Raw genomic sequence first — 20,219 nt, 5'->3', positions numbered from 1 at the left:
GATGGACCTAATAAAACAAAAAGCTCCTTGATAAGTTTCCCAGGAATTGGGTCAAGTAAACATGTTGTTTGTTTTGTCCCATTTACACATTTTAACAATTCCTCCAATGTTATTTCATCAAAGAGAGAGAAACTATTTTGGAGGGCAATGTCCGTCGTATATACAGTCGTATTTGTGTTAATAGAACCCAGTTGTAGCTGAGATGCATTGTCTTTAATCTCTTTTCTAATGACTTCAATTTTCTTATTAAAGAAATTCATAAAGTCATCTGCTGAGTGGGTGGAGCTACTGGGAGGAGTCCCTTGTTGGGTTAGCGATGCTACTGTACTAAACAAAAATTTAGGATCATTTTTGTTGAGGTGGATGAGATTTGAGTAATATTTAGCTTTAGCTGAGGTAAGCATGCGTTTATAAGTTATTAAACTATCACTCCATGCTTCATGGAAAACCTCAAGTTTAGTCGCACGCCATTTGCGTTCCAGCTTTCTACATGATAATTTCTGGGCTTTAGTTTCTGCTGTAAACCATGGGGTACGCCTTTTAGGGGCCCTTTTTAGCTTTAGCGGTGCTACAATATCAATGGTGTCGCGCAGGGCGTCGTTAAAGCTGTTAGTGAGGTTATCAATAGAGCCCACATAATTTGGGAATGATGCCATTACTGAAGGCAGTAGGTCAGTAAGAGTCGTCGTTGTGGCAGTATTAATGTTGCGGCTGCTATAGTAGTTATTATTATTATTATTAGTTTGTTGACAATGAGTCCGAACTTCGAATTTTATAAGGTAATGATCGGACATTACTTTAGTGTACGGGAGTATCGTAACTTTAGAGGTGGTGACACCCCTGACAAGCACTAGATCTATCGTATTACCGTTGCGATGCGTGGGTTCATTTATTATTTGTGTAAGACCACAGCTATCAATTATAGTCTGGAGCGCCACGCATGGAGGGTCCGATGGGGTATTCATATGGATGTTAAAGTCTCCCATTATGATTATATTGTCGGCGTGCGTCACTAGATCAGCAACGAACTCTGAAAATTCATTGATAAAGTCCGAATAGGGCCCAGGGGGGCGGTAGATGACAGCCAGGTGGAGAGGCAGCGGTGTGACAAACCTCATAGTGAGCACCTCAAACGAGTTATATTTATTATTTAGGTCCGAGGTAAGGCTAAAGTTTTTGTTGTATATTAGTGCAACACCCCCACCCCTTTTAATGGGGCGGGCAATATGCGTTCCCGCATAGCCAGGAGGAGACGCCTCACCCAGCGCAAAAAATTCGTCTGGTTTGAGCCAGGTCTCGGCTAAACCAACGACATCAAGATTGTTGTCTCTGATGACTTCATTAACTAATAACGTTTTGGAAGACAATGATCTTATGTTTAAAAAGCCCATATTATAGGTAGTGGGCTGTTTTGAGGAGTTTTTGTTGAAAGTATCCGTAGTAGCAATATTAATAATGTTACGTTTATTATGCATAGTGCACTTTAAATAATTTCGACCATATCTAGGAATTGATATGACAGGAATTTTTAGATTGTTTGCCACCTCAGTAAAATGCATGTCCACCTCTGACGCAGAAAAAACATTATGTGAGTTGTATATTATTCTAGAAGAATTGCTATGTGTGCAGGGATTATCCAGCCTGGCGCTGGCTAGTTCTAGCTTAACAGACTCCTTATTAGCGCTTCTTTGTGGATTAGCATTTAGCTTTTTCGTTAGCCCCGCTAACAACAAAGCATTTAGCTTTGTTGTTAGCCCCGCCCGACACCCCCGCTTCTGCTTCCGAGCGCACCGCTTACGTCTCTTTCGCTGACCGTCTCCGCTGGTAGTCGACGCCGCTGCTTCAAAGGCCACTGCTGGATGTAGCTCGCGAAGAATTCCCAAGCTAGCGAGCAGGTCCATCGTACACGCATCTATCAGCCCAAAATGGCCCGATCTCTCCACATCCAGAATTGTAAGTCGGTCGTAAGTGATCACGGAGTGAACACGCTGTGAGCCAGCCATGAAATTGCACATGCCAATACGGCCGGGTTAACTTATAAAGTGACATTTTTAATTTCCCGCTAAACTTCCGGTTGAAAACGTCTATGTATGATGACGTATGCGCGTGACGTCACGGCGGCAACGGAAGTATTGGTACCCAATGTGTCACCATACAAAAAAGCTCTGTTTTCATCTCAAAATTCCACAGTATTCTGGACATCTGTGTTGGTGAATCTTTTGCAATTTGTTTAATGAACAATGGAGACTGCAAAGAAGAAAGCTGTAGGTGGGATCAGGTGTATTAGCGGCGGGCTGCAGCAACACAACCAGGAGGACTTTGAGTTGGATAGCAGACGCGCTACCGTGAGTACAGCTTTGGCTTCCAAACATTTGATCGCTTGCCCGTACGTGCGTGTCGCTATGTGCATGTCACGTACGTAACTTTGGGGAAATATATGTTTCTTGCCGACTCTGATGGCGGCCGGGGTGTCGTCGAAAGCTACAACGCCCGCCGCCGCCGCGTAGCTAAGTTAGCTTCAATGGTGTCGTTAGCAACAGCATTGTTAAGCTTCGCCAAGCTGGAAATTATTAACCGTGTATTTACATGTCCACGGTTTAATAGTATTGTTGATCTTCTGTCTATCCTTCCAGTCAGGGGTTTATTTCTTTTGTTTCTATCTGCATTTGAGCCCGATGCTATCACGTTAGCTCAGTAGCTAAAGAGCTTCGCCGATGTATTGTCGTGGAGATAAAAGTCACTGCGAATGTCCATTTTGCGTTCTCGACTCTCATTTTCAAGAGGATATAGTATCCCAGGTGGTTTAAAATACAAATCCGTGATCCACAGTAGAAAAAGGAGAAAGTGTGGAATCCAATGAGCCAGCTTGTACCTAAGTTACGGTCAGAGCGAAAAAAAGATACGTCCTGCACTGCCTCTCTAGTCCTTCACTCTCACTTTCCTCATCCACGAATCTTTCATCCTCGCTCAAATTAATGGGGTAATCGTCGCTTTCTCGGTCTGAATCTCTCTCGCTGCATTGTAAACAATGGGGAAATGTGAGGAGTCCTTCCTCCGGTGACGTCACGCTACTTCTGGTACAGGCAAGGCTTTTTTTTTTATCAGCGACCAAAAGTTGCAAACTTTATCGTCGTTGTTCTCTACTAAATCCTTCCAGCAAAAATATGGCAATATCGCGAAATGATCAAGTATGACACATAGAATGGATCTGCTATCCCCGTTTAAATAAAAAAAATTAATTTCAGTAGGCCTTTAAGTCTACTACACTAGTGGTCCCCAACCTTTTTGTAGCTTGAAAATTTGTTCCACGGACCGGTGGGGGGGGTGTATTTAATTTTTTTTTTATTTTATTTTTTTTTTTTTTTTTTTTTTTACATAAATTAATACAATCATGTGTGCTTACGGACTGTATCCCTGCAGACTGTATTGATCTATATTGATATGTAATGTATATGTTGTGTTTTTTATGTTGATTTCATAATTTTTTTTTTTTTATTTTATTTTATTTTTTTTTTAATTTCTCGTGCGGCCCGGTACCAATCGGTCCGCGGACCGGTACCGGTTGGGGACCACTGTATTACACTACTGCATTTTAATTTGTCATGACGGTGTTTTCTGAGGTGGTACTTGGTGAAAAAGCAAGCAAAGCCATTTATCAACAACACCCAAAAACTGCTAGTTTAGGTAATAATGAGCACAAAACAAATCTTTTTTTCCACAGTTGGCTTTTGTTAAAACAATATTTTTAATTAGCTATAAATGTAATGTACATTACAATGCCACACAGTGAAGTTTCACTTGGCGGATATTACTTTGTCCGCCTGTTCGAGTACTGTCAATAGAATATAGAACAAAGTTCACGGACTGGCTCTAAAAAAATAGAATCACGTCAGCCTAAATCGATGCACTGTAGCAAGATGGCGACTTTTCAGTCGTTACAAAACTTTGATACAACAAAACGAGGGGGGAGTATTTTTCGGGTACAGGCGCCCATTGAAATCTGGTGTACAGTAGAAAGTAATATAAATATTGTGTCACACTGGCACCGTATCTCCACCCTACAGACACACATTAGCAAAAAGGTATACAATCTGTGTGAGCAGTGTTATATAAATGTCACATTTTCCGAACATAAAACTAACCTGAAGAGTGGCTTCTGTCACTTGTGCTGCGGGAAGAAGGATCGTAGACCAACCAAATAGGTAGTGAGGGTAAAAAGTTGTTAGTGTCTCCAGTGGTTTTAGAAGAGAAAGTAGAACGCATGCTTCTTCTCCACCTGACCGGGCAGAGTATTGCTTGAAGTGTCCAAGACACTTGGAAGTTTTAACACTGATTCTCTTTGGCTCACTGAGCAGGAAATGGAATATAAGGCCGGTAGCTCAACGTGTCCAATCGTGGAATGTGTGGAATTGAAAAGGGGTCTGTAAAATAAGAACCGGAGGAGGAACGTGGCCACGCCGCTATTTCGACGCGTGGTATTTCCATTTTGCTCCAGCGAGCCTTCATGTCGTTGTGTCCCACACCTCGTGGGGTGTGGCTCAGTGCAGTGCGGCCTCCTCTATGTACAACAACCAGAGAGGTGTGCCAGGTGCGTGGATCGTGTCGGACACCTGCCCGCCTGGGTCCTCCTCTTCCTGTGCCCAGCCGCCACTAGGAGAGGATGGCGGGACACCAGCGCGCGCCTGCCAGGTGGTCTGCGCTCGCCGATCGCCTCTTGGCCAGCTTCTTCAGGTCCTTGAACTTATCATCGCACAACCTTGAGATAGCCTGGGAGTCGGAAGAAAGACATGAGGGGAAGGAACATGTTCTTTATTTTCAATGGAACATTTAAAGTGTTGGTGTTGTTTACTGGCGTCATATTGCAGTCTACACGTATCTCTTATGTTTGACTGCCATCTACTGGTCACACTTATCATTACACCATATACCAAATGAAATTGATTCGAGGGCGGTAAGCGCAACCGGAATTATTCCGTACATTAGGCGCACCGGGTTATGAGGCGCACTGTCAATTTTTGAGAAAATGAAAGGATTTTAAGTGCGCCTTATACATACTTGCCAACCTTGAGACCTCCAATATCGGGAGGTGGGGGGTGGGGTTGGGGGGGGAGGGGGAGAGTGGGGGGCGTGGTTGGGGGCGTGGTTAATTACCGTTAGAATTCACCAACTCGAGTATTTCATATATATTTCATATATATATATATATATATATATATATGTATATATATATATATATATACATATGTATATATATATATATATATGTATGAAATACTTGACTTTCAGTGAATTCTAGCTATATATATATATTTATTTTATTTACATAAAATAAATACTTGAATTATCTATCCATTAGATGGCAGTATTGTCCTGTTTAACTTCTCCGTTCATGATGAGTATATCATTTCGGCCACCGTGTTCAATGGAGAAGTCTGTTCTACATATTTACAGGCAACATACCCCTTCCCCTTCGAACTGTCCTGGATGAACTGAAATTCTTGTTTCCATTCGTTTTGGAACTTGCAAGCGTATTTATATTGTGGGAAAGCGGACGTGAGAACAGGCTGTCCCCACTCGGTCTCAGGTCCGCATTGAGCTGGAGGGGGCGTGGCCTCCAGCTCCGGCTGAATACCGGGAGTTTGTCGGGAGAAAATCTCTGCCGGGAGGTTGTCGGGAGAGGCGCTGAATAACGGGATTCTCCCGCTAAAAACGGGAGGGTTGGCAAGTATGGCCTTATAGTTCGTATAAAATAAGGTTCTGTTGTTTGTTCTGAAACGTATGAAGTGGCAGTCTGCACAGGCAATATTTTGCGTTACATTTAAATAAATATATATTTTTTTAGTTTATTGGCAAAAGGTGTAAGAATTAGTTTCTACTTTTAAAACATAAAAAAGAGTTTATGATTCGTCATTAATGTTACATTAAGGCGTTATCGGAGCGGTATGTCAATTTACGATGTTCTGAATTGTCCAACAAGTCAACGTTCATCCAGTCCACTTGATTTAATGAACTATTAACAACAAAGCTGTTTCCAGAGTGTCGCATATAAAACAAACAAGTAAGTGAATTAAAAGCATTTCAAGTAGCAATAGTCACTCCGAGATGCAAATGTGGAATTTGAAGACAAACTATTTCGACATAAATGGAGTGCTTACCCCAAATCAACAGGGAATGTGTAAAACCGGACTGAAAGGGTTCACAGAGATTGTTAGACGCTAAGTGTTCATTTAGGAGCTGTGCAACAATTTTTTCGATGATTTTCGAGATAAAGGGAAGGCGGGACACCGGCCGGTAGTTTACCATGAGGTCAGGATCGAGGTTAAGTCTTTTGAGCAGAGGATGAATAAGCTTTTTTGAAAGCTGGGGGAACAGGGCCAGTGATACGTCTATAATATTTAGCACTGATGGACCTAATTTTACAAACAGTGGGTCAAGTAAACATGTTGTTTGTTTTATCCCATTTACACGTCGCAGGAGTTCCTTTAATGTTAAAATATCAAAGAGAGAGGGACTGTTTTGGAGGGCAATATCCCTCGTATATACATTCGTATCTCTGTTAATAGAACCCAGTTGTAGCTGGGATGCGTTGTCTTTAATCTCCTTTCTAATGAGTTCAATTTTCTTAATAATGAAATTCATAAAGTCATCTGCCGAGTGGGTGGAGCTACTGGGAGGAGTCCCCTGTTGGGTTAGCGATGCTACTTTACTGAACAAATATTTAGGATCATTTTTGTTGAGGCGGATGAGATTGGATTAGTAATTAGTTTTGGCGAAGGTAAGCGTGTGTTTATAAGTTATTAAACTATCACTCCATGCTTGATGGAAAACCTCAAGTTGTGTTCCAGTTTTGTACATGCTAGTTTAAGAGCTCTTCTAATATCGATCATGATACACGTAGCACCTTTACATTTTTACAGGGATAAAAAAGACGGATTTCCGACTATAGGTGGAAAAATCCCATGCCAGGGTCTTAGACCTAAGCAATATTGCTCCGCCTTCTTTCAGACAAAGGACGTGGCATCATAATGAGATGCAGGACAAAGCCGGGGTCTAGTGAGACCAACAGAATACTGCAGAAGTGTGGCCGCCACTCACCTCCAGCTTCTGGGCCTTGTCCCTGCTGAGGGGCTCCAGAGGGAAGCTGAGGTTGTTGGCCTCAGCCAGAGAACGCAGGTCAAAGTAATACTTTGCGTAGACGCTGGACGGCACGTTGATGTTGAACTGCAGCAGCTCCAGAAACTGGCGCTCCAGCTCATTCCTGCGACGAGGAAAGATCTTCAGTGAGACGGTGACTCAGCCAGACAATTATGAAGCGTACGTGGAAGCACACCGAGCGTTTGTGGAGTTAGATCCATTTCCGCTCTTTTTCATGGCCTACTGCCTAGACTCGGCAACACAGAAGCTAAATTTAGACAGTCCTAACTGTGGCCCTCATCCAGCTATTATCGTCCATGACTACTTATTTTACAAGACAAGCCAAGGTTGGATCTGGTTCTCTTGGTCTGTTGGGGGGGTTGGAAATTGATCCGCCCAGGAAATCTGTGGTCAAACGCTCAGTCACTGTCACTGCGATATGAGAGTTGGACCCCCAACATGATGGCATGTATGCACACATGCTTGCCAAACAGGTGGGCTACAGAAGCCAAAGACGTGCACACAGAGGGTAAAGGTCAGAGCGGTGGCTGTACGTTTACGGTATTAGGTTCCCTCTGGGAAAACACAATTCTAAAGACGGATATGGAATACTTCGACTTAGACAAACTTGAATGATCCACAAGGGAAATTGTTCCACACAGTAGCTCAGTTACAAAGGATGGCAAGGAAAAGGTTGGAAAGGATAATGCACACAAAGGTATAAAGCAGACTAAAAAGATATACCGTATTTCCTTGAATTGCCGCCGGGAATATAGTATTCACCTGCCCAGAATTACAGCCGGGTCAAACTCGTTTCGCAAAATAATTAGCGCATGCTTGGCATTTCCGCCGGGTCAAATATGAGTCATTAAATGACTTCCGCCTCCTGGTGGTAGAGGGCGCTAGTGATCCTTCTTGCGACTACCAGTACTGCAGAAGACCGGTGCTGCAGAAGAAGACAAGCAGCATGCGTGAGCCGCGATCGTTTGCTTGCACTTTTACCATGGAGGATTACATACCTAAAATAAAACAGTTTTCTAAACTGGACTTTCAATCGAAGCAGGAGGTAAAAATTAAAGGAATATCTCCAGAGACTTTTAAAACTGAAGAAAGATAAGGAAGACTGCCTTTGATCAGAAGCAGCTGCGGATGGACATCATTTATAAGTAAAGGTAAGACCATAATAAAGTTTTTTTTATTAAATGTGCTTTTCATGATAAGGTAAGCGCCGGAGTGAGAAGAGGTTTTAAAATAATTAGCGCATGCTTGCCCATCCCGCATGCTTTTGGTAAGCGCAGGAGTGAGAAGAGGTTTTAAATTAATTAGCGCCCCTGCGGCTATTCAAGGAAATACGGTAGGTCAAGATGCTTCCTACACTTAATTGTAACTGAGCAGATGTCAGGTTCAAACACTGACGACATCTATTAAACAGACAAGAAGCAAGGAATCATGCAGAGACAGAGTTCAATTTGGCTCAATGAGGAGAGACGTTTGGGGCTGCACACTCAGTTACAATCTCCCACCACGCTCTAAGGTACAGTCCCACGTGCTCCTCTACTTATTTGGGAGGTCTCTGGTGACATCACTGAAGCTGCTTCTGAAGTAAGGGGGGTCATTTCAGCAGCCCCAGTTAGACACAATATATGATTATTCATGAAATGGAAATGTGCTGACACTCGTGATATCGCCCTGTCTCTGCTTTGTCTGCGTCACGGTACTCGATGTTCTGGACACAAACACTGATACGAGACGACTCGCAATCCAAGATCGCAAGTTGTCCTTTTGGGATGACAATGAGAAACCTTGGAGGGGACCGCAGATGTGGGGACCCCCCTGGGCCACCGGTGCAAAAACCTCATTTCAAGAAGGCTTTATAGTTTGCCCAAGCTGTTTAGTGTGTGCTATTTTGTGTTTAACTCACATGTCTTCCACAGTGATATCCTTGAGAATCTGGCAGTAGTCGACGTTCCACACCGCCTGGTCGTCCCAGACTTTGGACGCCAGGAGAATGGCTCCCAGCACGATACGTTTCCAGTTGGCCGGGCCAATGTCGATCTCGGCGTAGGTCAGGAGCCTCTCCAAGTACACCTTTCCCACAAAGATAAGCACAAAACTGGTAACACGTTTTAAAACGTCAGCCCCAATTAGGATCGTTCTATATTTTGGCTTTGCCTTTTTAAGATTGTGTCCTGTGTGTGTATGAGAACTAGGGTTGCAAAATTCCGGGAATATTCAAAGTTGGAAATTTTCCATGGGAATTAATGGGAAATTCATGGGAACAAACATTGAATGCAACATGCTAGATCTTGCAGCATGATTGTTAGCTAAAACAACCTGATTTCATGCAAATTCAGTCAAATTTCAACCCTGCACTGTGCATTCCTCCATCACATGTGCAGTGCATTCCTCCATCACATGCACAGATAATTCCCATATATTCCCATTCATTCCCATATATTCCCATTCATTCCCATATATTCCCATTCATTCCCATATATTCCCATTCATTCCCATATATTCCCATTAATTCCCATATATTCCCATTCATTCCCATATATTCCCATTCATTCCCATATATTCCCATTAATTCCCATATATTCCCATTCATTCCCATATATTCCCATTCATTCCCATATATTCCCATATATTCCCATATATTCCCATTCATTCCCATATATTCCCATTAATTCCCATATATTCCCATTCATTCCCATATATTCCCATTCATTCCCATATATTCCCATTAATTCCCATATATTCCCATTAATTCCCATATATTCCCATATATTCCCATTCATTCCCATATATTCCCATTAATTCCCATATATTCCCATATATTCCCATTCATTCCCATATATTCCCATTAATTCCCATATATTCCCATTAATTCCCATATATTCCCATTAATTCCCATATATTCCTATCAATTCCCATATATTCCCATTCATTCCCATATATTTCCATATATTCCCATTCATTCCCATATATCCCCATTAATTCCCATATATTCCCATTAATTCCCATTTATTCTCATTAATTCCCATATATTCCCATTAATTCCCATATATTCCCATTAATTCCCCTTAATTCCCATATATTCCCATTAATTCCCATATATTCCCATTAATTCCCTTATATTCCCATTAATTTCCATTCATTCCCATATATTCCCATTCAATCCCATTAATTCCCATTAATTCCCATTAATTCCCATATATTCCCATTAATTCCCATATATTATCATTAATTCCCATTAATTCCCATATATTCCCATTAATTCCCATATATTCCCATTAATTCCCATATATTCCCATACATTCCCATTAATTCCCATATATTCTCATTAATTCCCATTAATTCCCATATATTCCCATTAATTCCCATGAATTCCCTTATATTCCCATTAATTCCCATATATTCCCATATATTCCCATTAATTCACATATAGTCCCATTAATTCCCATATAGTCCCACTAATTCCCATATATTCCCATTCATTCCCATTCATTCCCATTAATTCCCATATATTCCCATTAATTCCCATATATTCTCATTAATTCCCATTAATTCCCATATATTCCCATTAATTCCCTTATATTCCCATTAATTTCCATTCATTCCCATATATTCCCATTCATTCCCATATATTCCCATTAAATCCCATATATTCCCATTAATTCCCATATATTCTCATTAATTCCCATACATTCCCATATATTCCCATTCATTCCCATATATTCTCATTAATTCCCATTAATTCCCATATATTCCCATTAATTCCCATATATTCCCATTAATTCCCATGAATTCCCTTATATTCCCATTAATTCCCATATATTCCCATATATTCCCATTAATTCACATATAGTCCCATTAATTCCCATATAGTCCCATTAATTCCCATATATTCCCATTAATTCCCATATATTCCCATGAATTCCCATATATTCCCATTAATTCCCATATATTCCTAGTAATTCCCATGGACGGTGTCCAACTTTGAATAATCCAAAAATGGTCAATATTTCCAAACTTCCCGAGCTTATAACTTCCCGTGGTAAATTTCGGGAAAGTTTCCGGAAATTTACCGGAAACTTTCCACTCCTTTGTAACCCTAATGAGAACATACTGGTATGTAATTAGCCAATAGTGGCTATTTGAAAATTTAAAAAAAATATTTTACTGATAAAAAGTAATCCTCCAGAGCTCTAATCTAGAATATTTCAATATCTTTGTCGACCTACACAAGTCTATCCATCCATGTATCGTATTGTATCGATCTAATGGAAGGCGTGGTTGGGGAAACATGTGACATGCGCGCTCTCACCAATGTGACGATGGCACACTCGGCCGTGAGCTGTGCAGCACTAAAGAGCGTCCTGACGAAGCGGTAAATCTGCTTCTGCTCAGGGTCGTGCTTGTCGTAGTCCGGAGGAATTTCAGACTTCTGCAAAGCAAACATCGGCCATAGTCAAATGATTGGAGTAACACACGAACGGCATGTCCTGAACAGACAGTCTGAAAGATGGTCTGTGGAACACAATTTAAGCAGAACTTTGACCAAAGAACCACCACTACATCTTATGGAGACCACAAGAAAGTTTTTTAAATGTAGGAAAATAATCCTAATATGACCCCTTTAGGTAAATTGACTTGTGAGACAGCGCCCTCTCCTGGATGCATAGCTGCAGCAGATAGGAAGTGGTTTGATGGCACTATTTCAGTTCAAGGATGGGTATGGTTTAGGGCTGCAACAACTAATCGAATAAAATCGATTATAAAAATAGTTGCCGATTAATTTAGTCATCGATTTGTTGGATCTATGTTATGCGCATGCGCAGAGGCTTTAATTTTTTTTTATTTTTTTTTTAATAATTCTTTATTTTTAAACTGCAACATTTACAAACAGCTGAGAAACAATAATCAAAATAAGTATGGTGACATTATACTGTTTTTTTTAAATAAAATACTGGAAAGGATAGAAATGTAGTTTGTCTCTTTTGTCCGATTATTAATCGATTAATCGAAGTAATAATCGACAGATTAATCGATTATCAAATTAATCGTTAGTTGCAGCCCTAGTATGGTTTACATTTGAACCAATATCGCTGCCAAATCAGTACTTTTTAAACATTGCTGGTGCCTCAATGGTACACAAACTGTAATGTAAAAATGGAAAACTTCCACGATTAAATCCCTGCCTTTTTATTTTTTACAGAGTTTTGTGATATTCGAGTTGAACAGAAGAGTCGTTTGAATACTTAGGGCAGGGGTCGGTAACCCAAAATGTTGAAAGAGCCATATTGGACTACTAATTTAAAAATATATACGAGTTATAATGAAGGCAACACGTGATGTGTCTATATTAGCCTACTATCAAAATGACATTAAAAGTCTTATATAAGTGTTATAATGAAGACAACACTTGATGTAAGTGTCTATATTAGCCTACTATCAAAATGACTTTAAAAGTCTTATATAAGTGTTATAATGAAGACAACACATGATGTAAGTGTCTATTAGGGATGTCCGATAATACCGGCCTGCCGATATTATCGGCCGATAAATGCGTTAAAATGTAATATTGGAAATTATCGGTATCGGTTTTTTTATTATCTGTATCGGTTTTTTTGTTGTTGTTTTTTTTTGTTGTTTTTTTTATTAAATCAACATAAAAAACACAAGATACACTTACAATTAGTGCACCAACCCAAAAAACCTCCCTCCCCCATTTACACTCATTCACACAAAAGGGTTGTTTCTTTCTGTTATTAATATTCTGCTTCCTACATTATATATCAATATATATCAATACAGTCTGCAAGGGATACAGTCCGTAAGCACACATGATTGTGCGTGCTGCTGCTCCACTAATAGTACTAACCTTTAACAGTTAATTTTACTCATTTTCATTAATTACTAGTTTCTATGTAACTGTTTTTTCATTGTTTTACTTTCTTTTTTATTCAAGAAAATGTTTTTAATTTAGTTATCTTATTTTATTATTATTTTTAAAAAGTACCTTATCTTCACCATACCTGGTTGTCCAAATTAGGCATAATAAAGTGTTAATTCCACGACTGCATATATCGGTTGATATCGGTATCGGTTGATATCGGTATCGGTTGATATCGGTATCGGTAATTAAAGAGTTGGACAATATCGGAATATCGGATATCGGCAAAAAGCCATTATCGGACATCCCTAGTGTCTATATTAGTATACTATCAAAATTACTATGTGTAACGTTTGCTGTGGTCTGGAACAACATGGCGCACAAACAACTATCAGAAATGCAGCCAATATTACATACAGATAATGTGTCATGTCATGTCAAACTGCCTTTTTTATTTTTATTTTGCCTATCATTCACAATCATTATGAAATACGTGACGACAGATGTATTTTTTGATGGATTTTAACTCGAAAGTAGAAAAAAAATGAAGCCAATTGCACTGCAAAAAGTGAAATCTAAGATGAAATATCTCAAATAAGGGTGATATTTGCTTATTTTCTGTCTAATAAGATAATTCTTCTCACGAAGCAGATTTGATGTTAGAGTGTTTTACTTGTTTGAAGTGTTTTGGTCCTAAATGATGTCAGTAAGATGTTACAGCTTGTTGCTGAGATTTGATGAGCTATATTGAGTAAAACATGCTTGAAACTAGAATATCAACTGTTGTGTCATCAACACTCACAAGTATGAAACTACTTTTTTAAAGTCATCATTTCTTATTTCAAGCATGAAAAAAAAAAATCATGACTTTGACACAATTGCGTCTCGTAATTAAAACAGATGACAGCCAAAAGGACTCTGCTGGTTTATGTTCAATGAAACAATAGAAAACACGTACTCATATAGTAGTACAGTAAACTGACAGTTAAAGGCCTACTGAAATGATTTTTCTTTATTTAAACGGGGAGAGCAGATCCATTCTATGGGTCATACTTGATCATTTTGCGATATTGCCATATTTTTGCTGAAAGGATTTAGTATAGAACAACGTCGATAAAGTTCGCAACTTTTGGTCTCTGATAAAAAAAAAACCTTACCCCTACCGGAAGTAGCGTGACGTTGTCAGTTGTTCACTCCCTCATATTTTCCTATTGTTTTCAAAGCAGCTAGAGCTATTCGGACCGTGAAAGTGACGATTACCCCATTAATTTGAGCGAGGATGAAAGATTTGTGGATGAGGAACGTTAGAGTGACGGACTAGAATGCAGTGAAATACTTTTTTTTTTTTCGCTCTGACCGTAACTTAGGTACAAGCTGGCTCATTGGATTCCACACTCTCTCCTTTTTCTATTGTGGATCACGGATTTGTATTTTAAACCACCTCGGATACTATATCCTCTTGAAAATGAGAGTCGAGAATGCCAAATGGACATTACAGTGCCTCTTATCTCCACGACAATACATCGACGAAGCTCTTTAGCATCTTTAGCATGAGCTAACGTGATAGCATCTGTCTCAAATGCAGATAGAAACAAAATAAATAAATCCCTGACTGGAAGGATAGACAGAAGATCGACAATACTATTAAACCATGTACATGTAACTACACGGTTAATAGATCTCAGCCTGGCAAAGCTTAACAATGCTGTTGCTAACGACGCTAAGGCTAACTTAGCAACCGGAGCTCACAGAGCTATGATAAAAACATTAGCGCTCCACCTACGCCAGCCAGCCCTCATCTGCTTTGCTCAGCAACACCCGTGCTCACCTGCGTTCCAGCGATTGACAGCGCGACGAAGGACTTCACCAGATCATCCGTGCGGTGGGTCTGCTAGCATCGGCTAGGCGTCTGCTAGCATCGGCTAGGCGTCTGCTAGCATCGGCTAGGCGTCTGCTATCCGAGTAAGTGGTCCTTGTGTTGCTACAGCCACCTACAACGTTCTTCTTTGCAGCCTCCATTGGTCATTAAACAAATTGCAAAAGATTCACCAACATAGATGTCCAGAATACAGTGGAATTATGAAATTAAAACAGAGCTTTTTTGTATTGTATTCAATGGAGAAGGCATACCTCTGTTCCCCGGGCTACGTCACGCGCATACGTCGTCCTTCGAAGGCTTTTTCAAGCGGAAGTGTGGCGGGAAATTTAAAATGTCACTTTATAAGTTAACCCGGCCATATTGGCATGTGTTGCAATGTTAAGATTTCATCATTGATATATAAACTATCAGACTGCGTGGTCGCTAGTAGTGGCTTTCAGTAGGCCTTTAATATTTAAACATTTAACATTTCTAACAATTTTGAACAGAAATAGTTCTTCAAAATTACAACTAAAAAAATTTTGGCCGGGGGCCGGGCTGTATATATGCGCACTGATCGACTGAAAGAGCACGCACTTGGCGCGATGATGTCATGTTGTCGATGGAGAAATGCATTTTCGGACAATATGATTTGCCTGAGCGGCTAGGAGACCCCGAGAGTAACAAGCCGTTTTTAGTATAAGTAAATGTAATGGCGAGCGCATATCATTACGTCAAGATAATGGCACTAGCATTTACTTCATTTAAGAATATTTTTCAACATATTAAGCAAAAAGGTCTCGTTTTTTTCTACCAAGAAAAGTGCACTTGTTATTAGTGAGAATATACTTATTTTAAGCTATTTTTGGGTTCATTGAAGTTAGCTAATTTGACTTGTTTTGGAAAGTCTTGACAAGCCAAATTTTCTTCTTCTATTGGCAGATAATTTTGCTTAGTTCAAGTAAAATACCCCTCATTTTTGTATTTTTTTTCTTGTTTTTGAACACTGACTTTTTGCAGTGTGGAAGTCCTCAAATACGTCCATAAAAGCCAATAAATAACCATCCAAAAAGCAGCAACAATACTCCATTTACATTTCATGACTTTAATATTAACCAAGTATTAGTGATACTGTTATTATAAGTGCTAACGCAGACAAACTATTTATAGCGCCGCCGTGATCACCAGCTTGATTGTCAATGTGGACATGATCGACTGATCAGCTGCTTCCTCCATCCTTGCTTGTCAAACTTTATCGTAGATCATAAAGTCAACTCGGTTAAAATATTCCAGTGTGTGTGAGTACATTTTAAAGCAGGGGTCACCAACGCGGTGCCCGCGGGCACCAGATAGCCCGTAAGGACCAGATGAGTAGCCCGCTGGCCTGTTCTAAAAATAGCTCAAATAGCAGCACTTACCAGTGAGCTGCCTCTATTTTTTAAATTGTATTTATTTACTAGCAAGCTGGTCTCGCTTTGCCCGACATTTTTAATTCTAAGAGAGACAAAACTCAAATAGAATTTGAAAATCCAAGAAAATATTTTCAAGACTTGGTCTTCTTTTGTTTGAATAAATTCATTAATTTTCTTCTTATAACTTTCAGAAAGACAATTTTAGAGAAAAAATACAACCTTAGTAATGATTTTAGGATTTTTAAACACATATACCTTTTTACCTGTTAAATTCCTTCCTCTTCTTTCCTGACAATTTAAATCAATGTTCAAGTAAATTTTTTTTTTATTATTGTAAAGAATAATAAATACATTTTAATTAAATTTTTCATTTTAGCTTCTGTTTTTTCGACGAAGAATATGTGTGAAATATTTCTTCAAACTTATTATGATTAAAATTCAAAAAAATTATTCTGGCAAATCTAGAAAATCTGTAGAATCAAATTTAAATCTTATTTCAAAGTCTTTTGAATTCCTTTTAAAATTTTTGTTCTGGAAAATCTAGAAGAAATAATGATTTGTCTTTGTTAGAAATATAGCTTGGTCCAATTTGTTATATATTCTAACAAAGTGCAGATTGGATTTTAACCTATTTAAAACATGTCATCAAAATTCTAAAATTAATCTTAATCAGGAAAAATGACTAATGATGTTCCATAAATTCTTTTTTTAATTTTTTCAGAAAGATTCAAATTAGCTAGTTTTTCTCTTCTTTTTTTTCGGTTGAATTTTAAATTTTAAAGAGTCGAAATTGAAGATAAAATATGTTTCAAAATTTTATTGGCATTTTTTTCGTGTTTTCTCCTCTTTTAAACCGTTCAATTAAGTGTAAATATCATTAATTATTAATAATAACATAGAGTTAAAGGTAAATTGAGCAAATTGGCTATTTCTGGCCATTTATTGAAGTGTGTATCAAACTGGTAGCCCTTCGCATTAATCACTACCCAAGAAGTAGCTCTTGCTTTCAAAAAGGTTGGTGACCCCTGTTTTAAACAATACCGTGATAATGATCATGTTGGTCACAATAACCGCGATACTAAATGTTCACATCGTTACATCTCCACACCCCTCAAATGAAAAAGGGTTGAACTCTGGTTTGGACGTTGAAGAGGATTATGAACTTACCGAGAGCGGATGCAGCTTCTCATCAAAAATGTCTAACGTCATTCTTCCATCCACCTCTCTGTAATGAAAGAGAGACAGGACTCAATATTAACCTCCGCTTCCTATTTATGCGGCTTCCTTTGCACTAAACCTGTAAGTTTAAACCCAAGGAAGATGTTTCTTACCTGTTTCGTATGTGATAGAATATTGCCAGGGCTACGCTGTGAACACACAAGACCACGGACTTAAAAGGTGAATGTCTCAAAGTGTCAAAACAAGGACGGGGGCGGGGGAGTTACCATTTAATGGTGTATTTGAGGTTGGGCTGACTGACGGTGCTGTCGTCGAGGAATATGGTGGAACACGAGCTGTACTTTCTTCTCAACGGGCCCCGATGATGCTGTGGTGGACATGAAGAAGAATAGGTTAAAAAAAGACCTAGTCAAAAGACCCACAGACGGCCACAGAGGTGTGACAAAGGACCAAATGGTGCAACTTGCCACTAAAAAAAGGACAACAAAATGCTCGCCACATGAGGAAACAACGATGATGTGTACAGTGGTACCTTGGTTTTTGGATTCAACACTTGTTTTCCGCAGACATTTTCACCAAAATAGTCTTTGCTCAAGCCCAGACTTCCCTCTCCCAAGCCACTTCATCCAGCTCCTCACGGGGGATCCTGAGGCGTTCCCAGGCCAGCCGGGAGACATAGTCTTCCCAACGTGTCCTGAGTCTTCCCCGTGGCCTCCTACCGGTCAGACATGGCCTAAACACCTCCCTAGGGAGGCGTTCGGGTGGCATCCTGACCAGATGCCCGAACCACCTCATCTGGCTCCTCTCCATGTGGAGAAGCAGCGGCTTTACTTTGAGTTCCTCCCGGATGACAGAGCTTCTCACCCTATCTCTAAGGGAGAGACCCGCCACCCGGCGGAGGAAACTCAATTGGGCCGCTTGTACCCGTGATCTTGTCCTTTCGGTCATAACCCAAAGATCATGACCATAGGTGAGGATGGGAACGTAGATCGACCGGTAAATTGAGAGCTTTGCCTTCCAGCTCAGCTCCTTCTTCACCACAACGGATCGATACAGCGTCCGCATTACTGAAGACACCGCACCGATCCGCCTGTCGATCTCACGATCCACTCTTCCCTCACTCGTGAACAAGATTCCGAGGTAATTGAACTCCTCCACATGGGGCAAGATCTTTTCCCCAACTCGGAGTTGGCACCCCACCCTTTTCCGGTCGAGAACCATGGACTCGGACTTGGAGGTGCTGATTCCCATCCCAGTCGCTTCGCACTCGGCTGCTAACCGATCCAGTGAGAGCTGAAGATCCTGGCCAGATGAAGCCATCAGGACCACATCATCTGCAAAATGCAGGGACCTAATCTTGCAGCCACCAAACCAGATCCCCTCAACGCCTTGACTGCGCCTAGAAATTCTGTCCATAAAAGTTCTGAACAGAATCGGTGACAAAGGGCAGCCTTGGCGGAGTCCAACCCTCACTGGAAACGTGTCCGACTTACTGCCGGCAATGCGGACCAAGCTCTGGCACTGATCATACAGGGAGCGGACCGCCACAATCAGACAGTCCGATACCCCATACTCTCTGAGCACTCCCCACAGGACTTCCCGGGGGACACAGTCGAATGCCTTCTCCAAGTCCACAAAGCACATGTAGACTGGTTGGACAAACTCCCTAACTCTAAGGGAGAGACCCGCCACCCGGCGGAGGAAACTCATTTCAGTACCCGTGATCTTGTCCTTTCGGTCATAACCCAAAGCTCATGACCATAAGTGAGGAAGGGAACGTAGATCGAGCGGTAAATTGAGAGCTTTGCCTTCCGGCTCAGCTCCTTCTTCACCACAACGGATCGATACAGCGTCTGCATTACTGAAGACGCCGCCTATCGACCTCACCATCCACTCTTCCCTCACTCGTGAACAAGACTCCCAGGTACTTGAACTCCTCCACTTGGGCAAGATCTCCTCCCCAACCCGAAGATGGCAAAGGAATGCATTCTGGAGAAAATGCTACTTGTTCATAACTTGGTTCTGATTCATTTGACATGATTTATTACGCAGAAAATGTTCATCCAATTCAGTTTTTTGGAACGGCTCAGGAGCGAAACCCGAGGCACCACTGCAGTGTGAAGGGTGGAGGCACGATGGGACATCTTTACCTTGTTTTCCGAAATGTGTGTGAACTTGCAACACATAAAGAGGCAACCATTACCATTTGTGCACCTTTATTGTTATTCCGTGATAACAAAAGTCTGTTTATTAGGAACTACTCAGAACAAGCAATGTTCTTTTAAAGGTTTGACATGTTCAAATACTTACATGATTGATGTAGAGGCTCTTCCTCTTTTCTCGAACTAAAAGAAACAAAAAGGAAAAGGTGAGGACATGTCAGTGTCGTTGCAGTACAACTATCTGACCAGCAGAGGTCAGTATTGTTGCAGGGATACAGCCACAGTCTCTTATCATCCAGCAGCAGAATAAATAAAGCAAGCTGTGTCTGTAAATAGCATTTTTGCATGAATGTGAATATGCTTCATGTTACAGTTTCTACTCTTCAAATAACAAGTGTCGAGTGAAACTCCAAAAATCTGAATATTACGCAAAAAGTTTGTTCATGTCAGCAATTTCATCAAACAGTTTTTCAACCCCAATTCACATTTAAATGTTAATAGACTGAAAATCACCCCAGCAGACACAATTTAAGTATTAAAGTAGCAATGATTGTCACACACACACTAGGTGTGGCGAA

The 20,219-nt window shown here is 40.4% G+C and overlaps 1 protein-coding gene across 4 annotated transcripts in view; it reads right to left on the bottom strand.

Moving 5' to 3' along the window:
• Positions 1-3,721: 3,721 nt before the first annotated feature.
• ccny (cyclin Y) overlaps positions 3,722-20,219 on the bottom strand; it is a 75,723-nt gene continuing 59,225 nt past the window's right edge. For 2 of the 4 annotated variants that reach the window (XM_062020595.1, XM_062020596.1), the window contains 9 exons: positions 19,790-19,824; positions 19,630-19,653; positions 17,746-17,846; positions 17,632-17,667; positions 17,468-17,525; positions 11,462-11,581; positions 9,056-9,222; positions 7,096-7,258; positions 3,722-4,767 (listed from right to left, as the gene is read on the bottom strand). In XM_062020595.1, coding sequence (XP_061876579.1) covers positions 4,651-4,767; positions 7,096-7,258; positions 9,056-9,222; positions 11,462-11,581; positions 17,468-17,525; positions 17,632-17,667; positions 17,746-17,846; positions 19,630-19,653; positions 19,790-19,824 — 821 coding nt within the window. In that variant the 3' untranslated portion in view covers positions 3,722-4,650. The remainder of the gene's footprint in view (positions 4,768-7,095; positions 7,259-9,055; positions 9,223-11,461; positions 11,582-17,467; positions 17,526-17,631; positions 17,668-17,745; positions 17,847-19,629; positions 19,654-19,789; positions 19,825-20,219) is intronic. The other 2 variants (XM_062020597.1, XM_062020598.1) reach the window with 1 other exon arrangement.

The sequence above is a fragment of the Entelurus aequoreus genome, linkage group LG15, assembly GCF_033978785.1.
Source record: "Entelurus aequoreus isolate RoL-2023_Sb linkage group LG15, RoL_Eaeq_v1.1, whole genome shotgun sequence".
Lineage (NCBI taxonomy): Eukaryota > Metazoa > Chordata > Actinopteri > Syngnathiformes > Syngnathidae > Entelurus > Entelurus aequoreus.
Note: the sequence above shows the minus strand (reverse complement) of the source record. Positions and strands in the feature narration are given on the sequence as shown.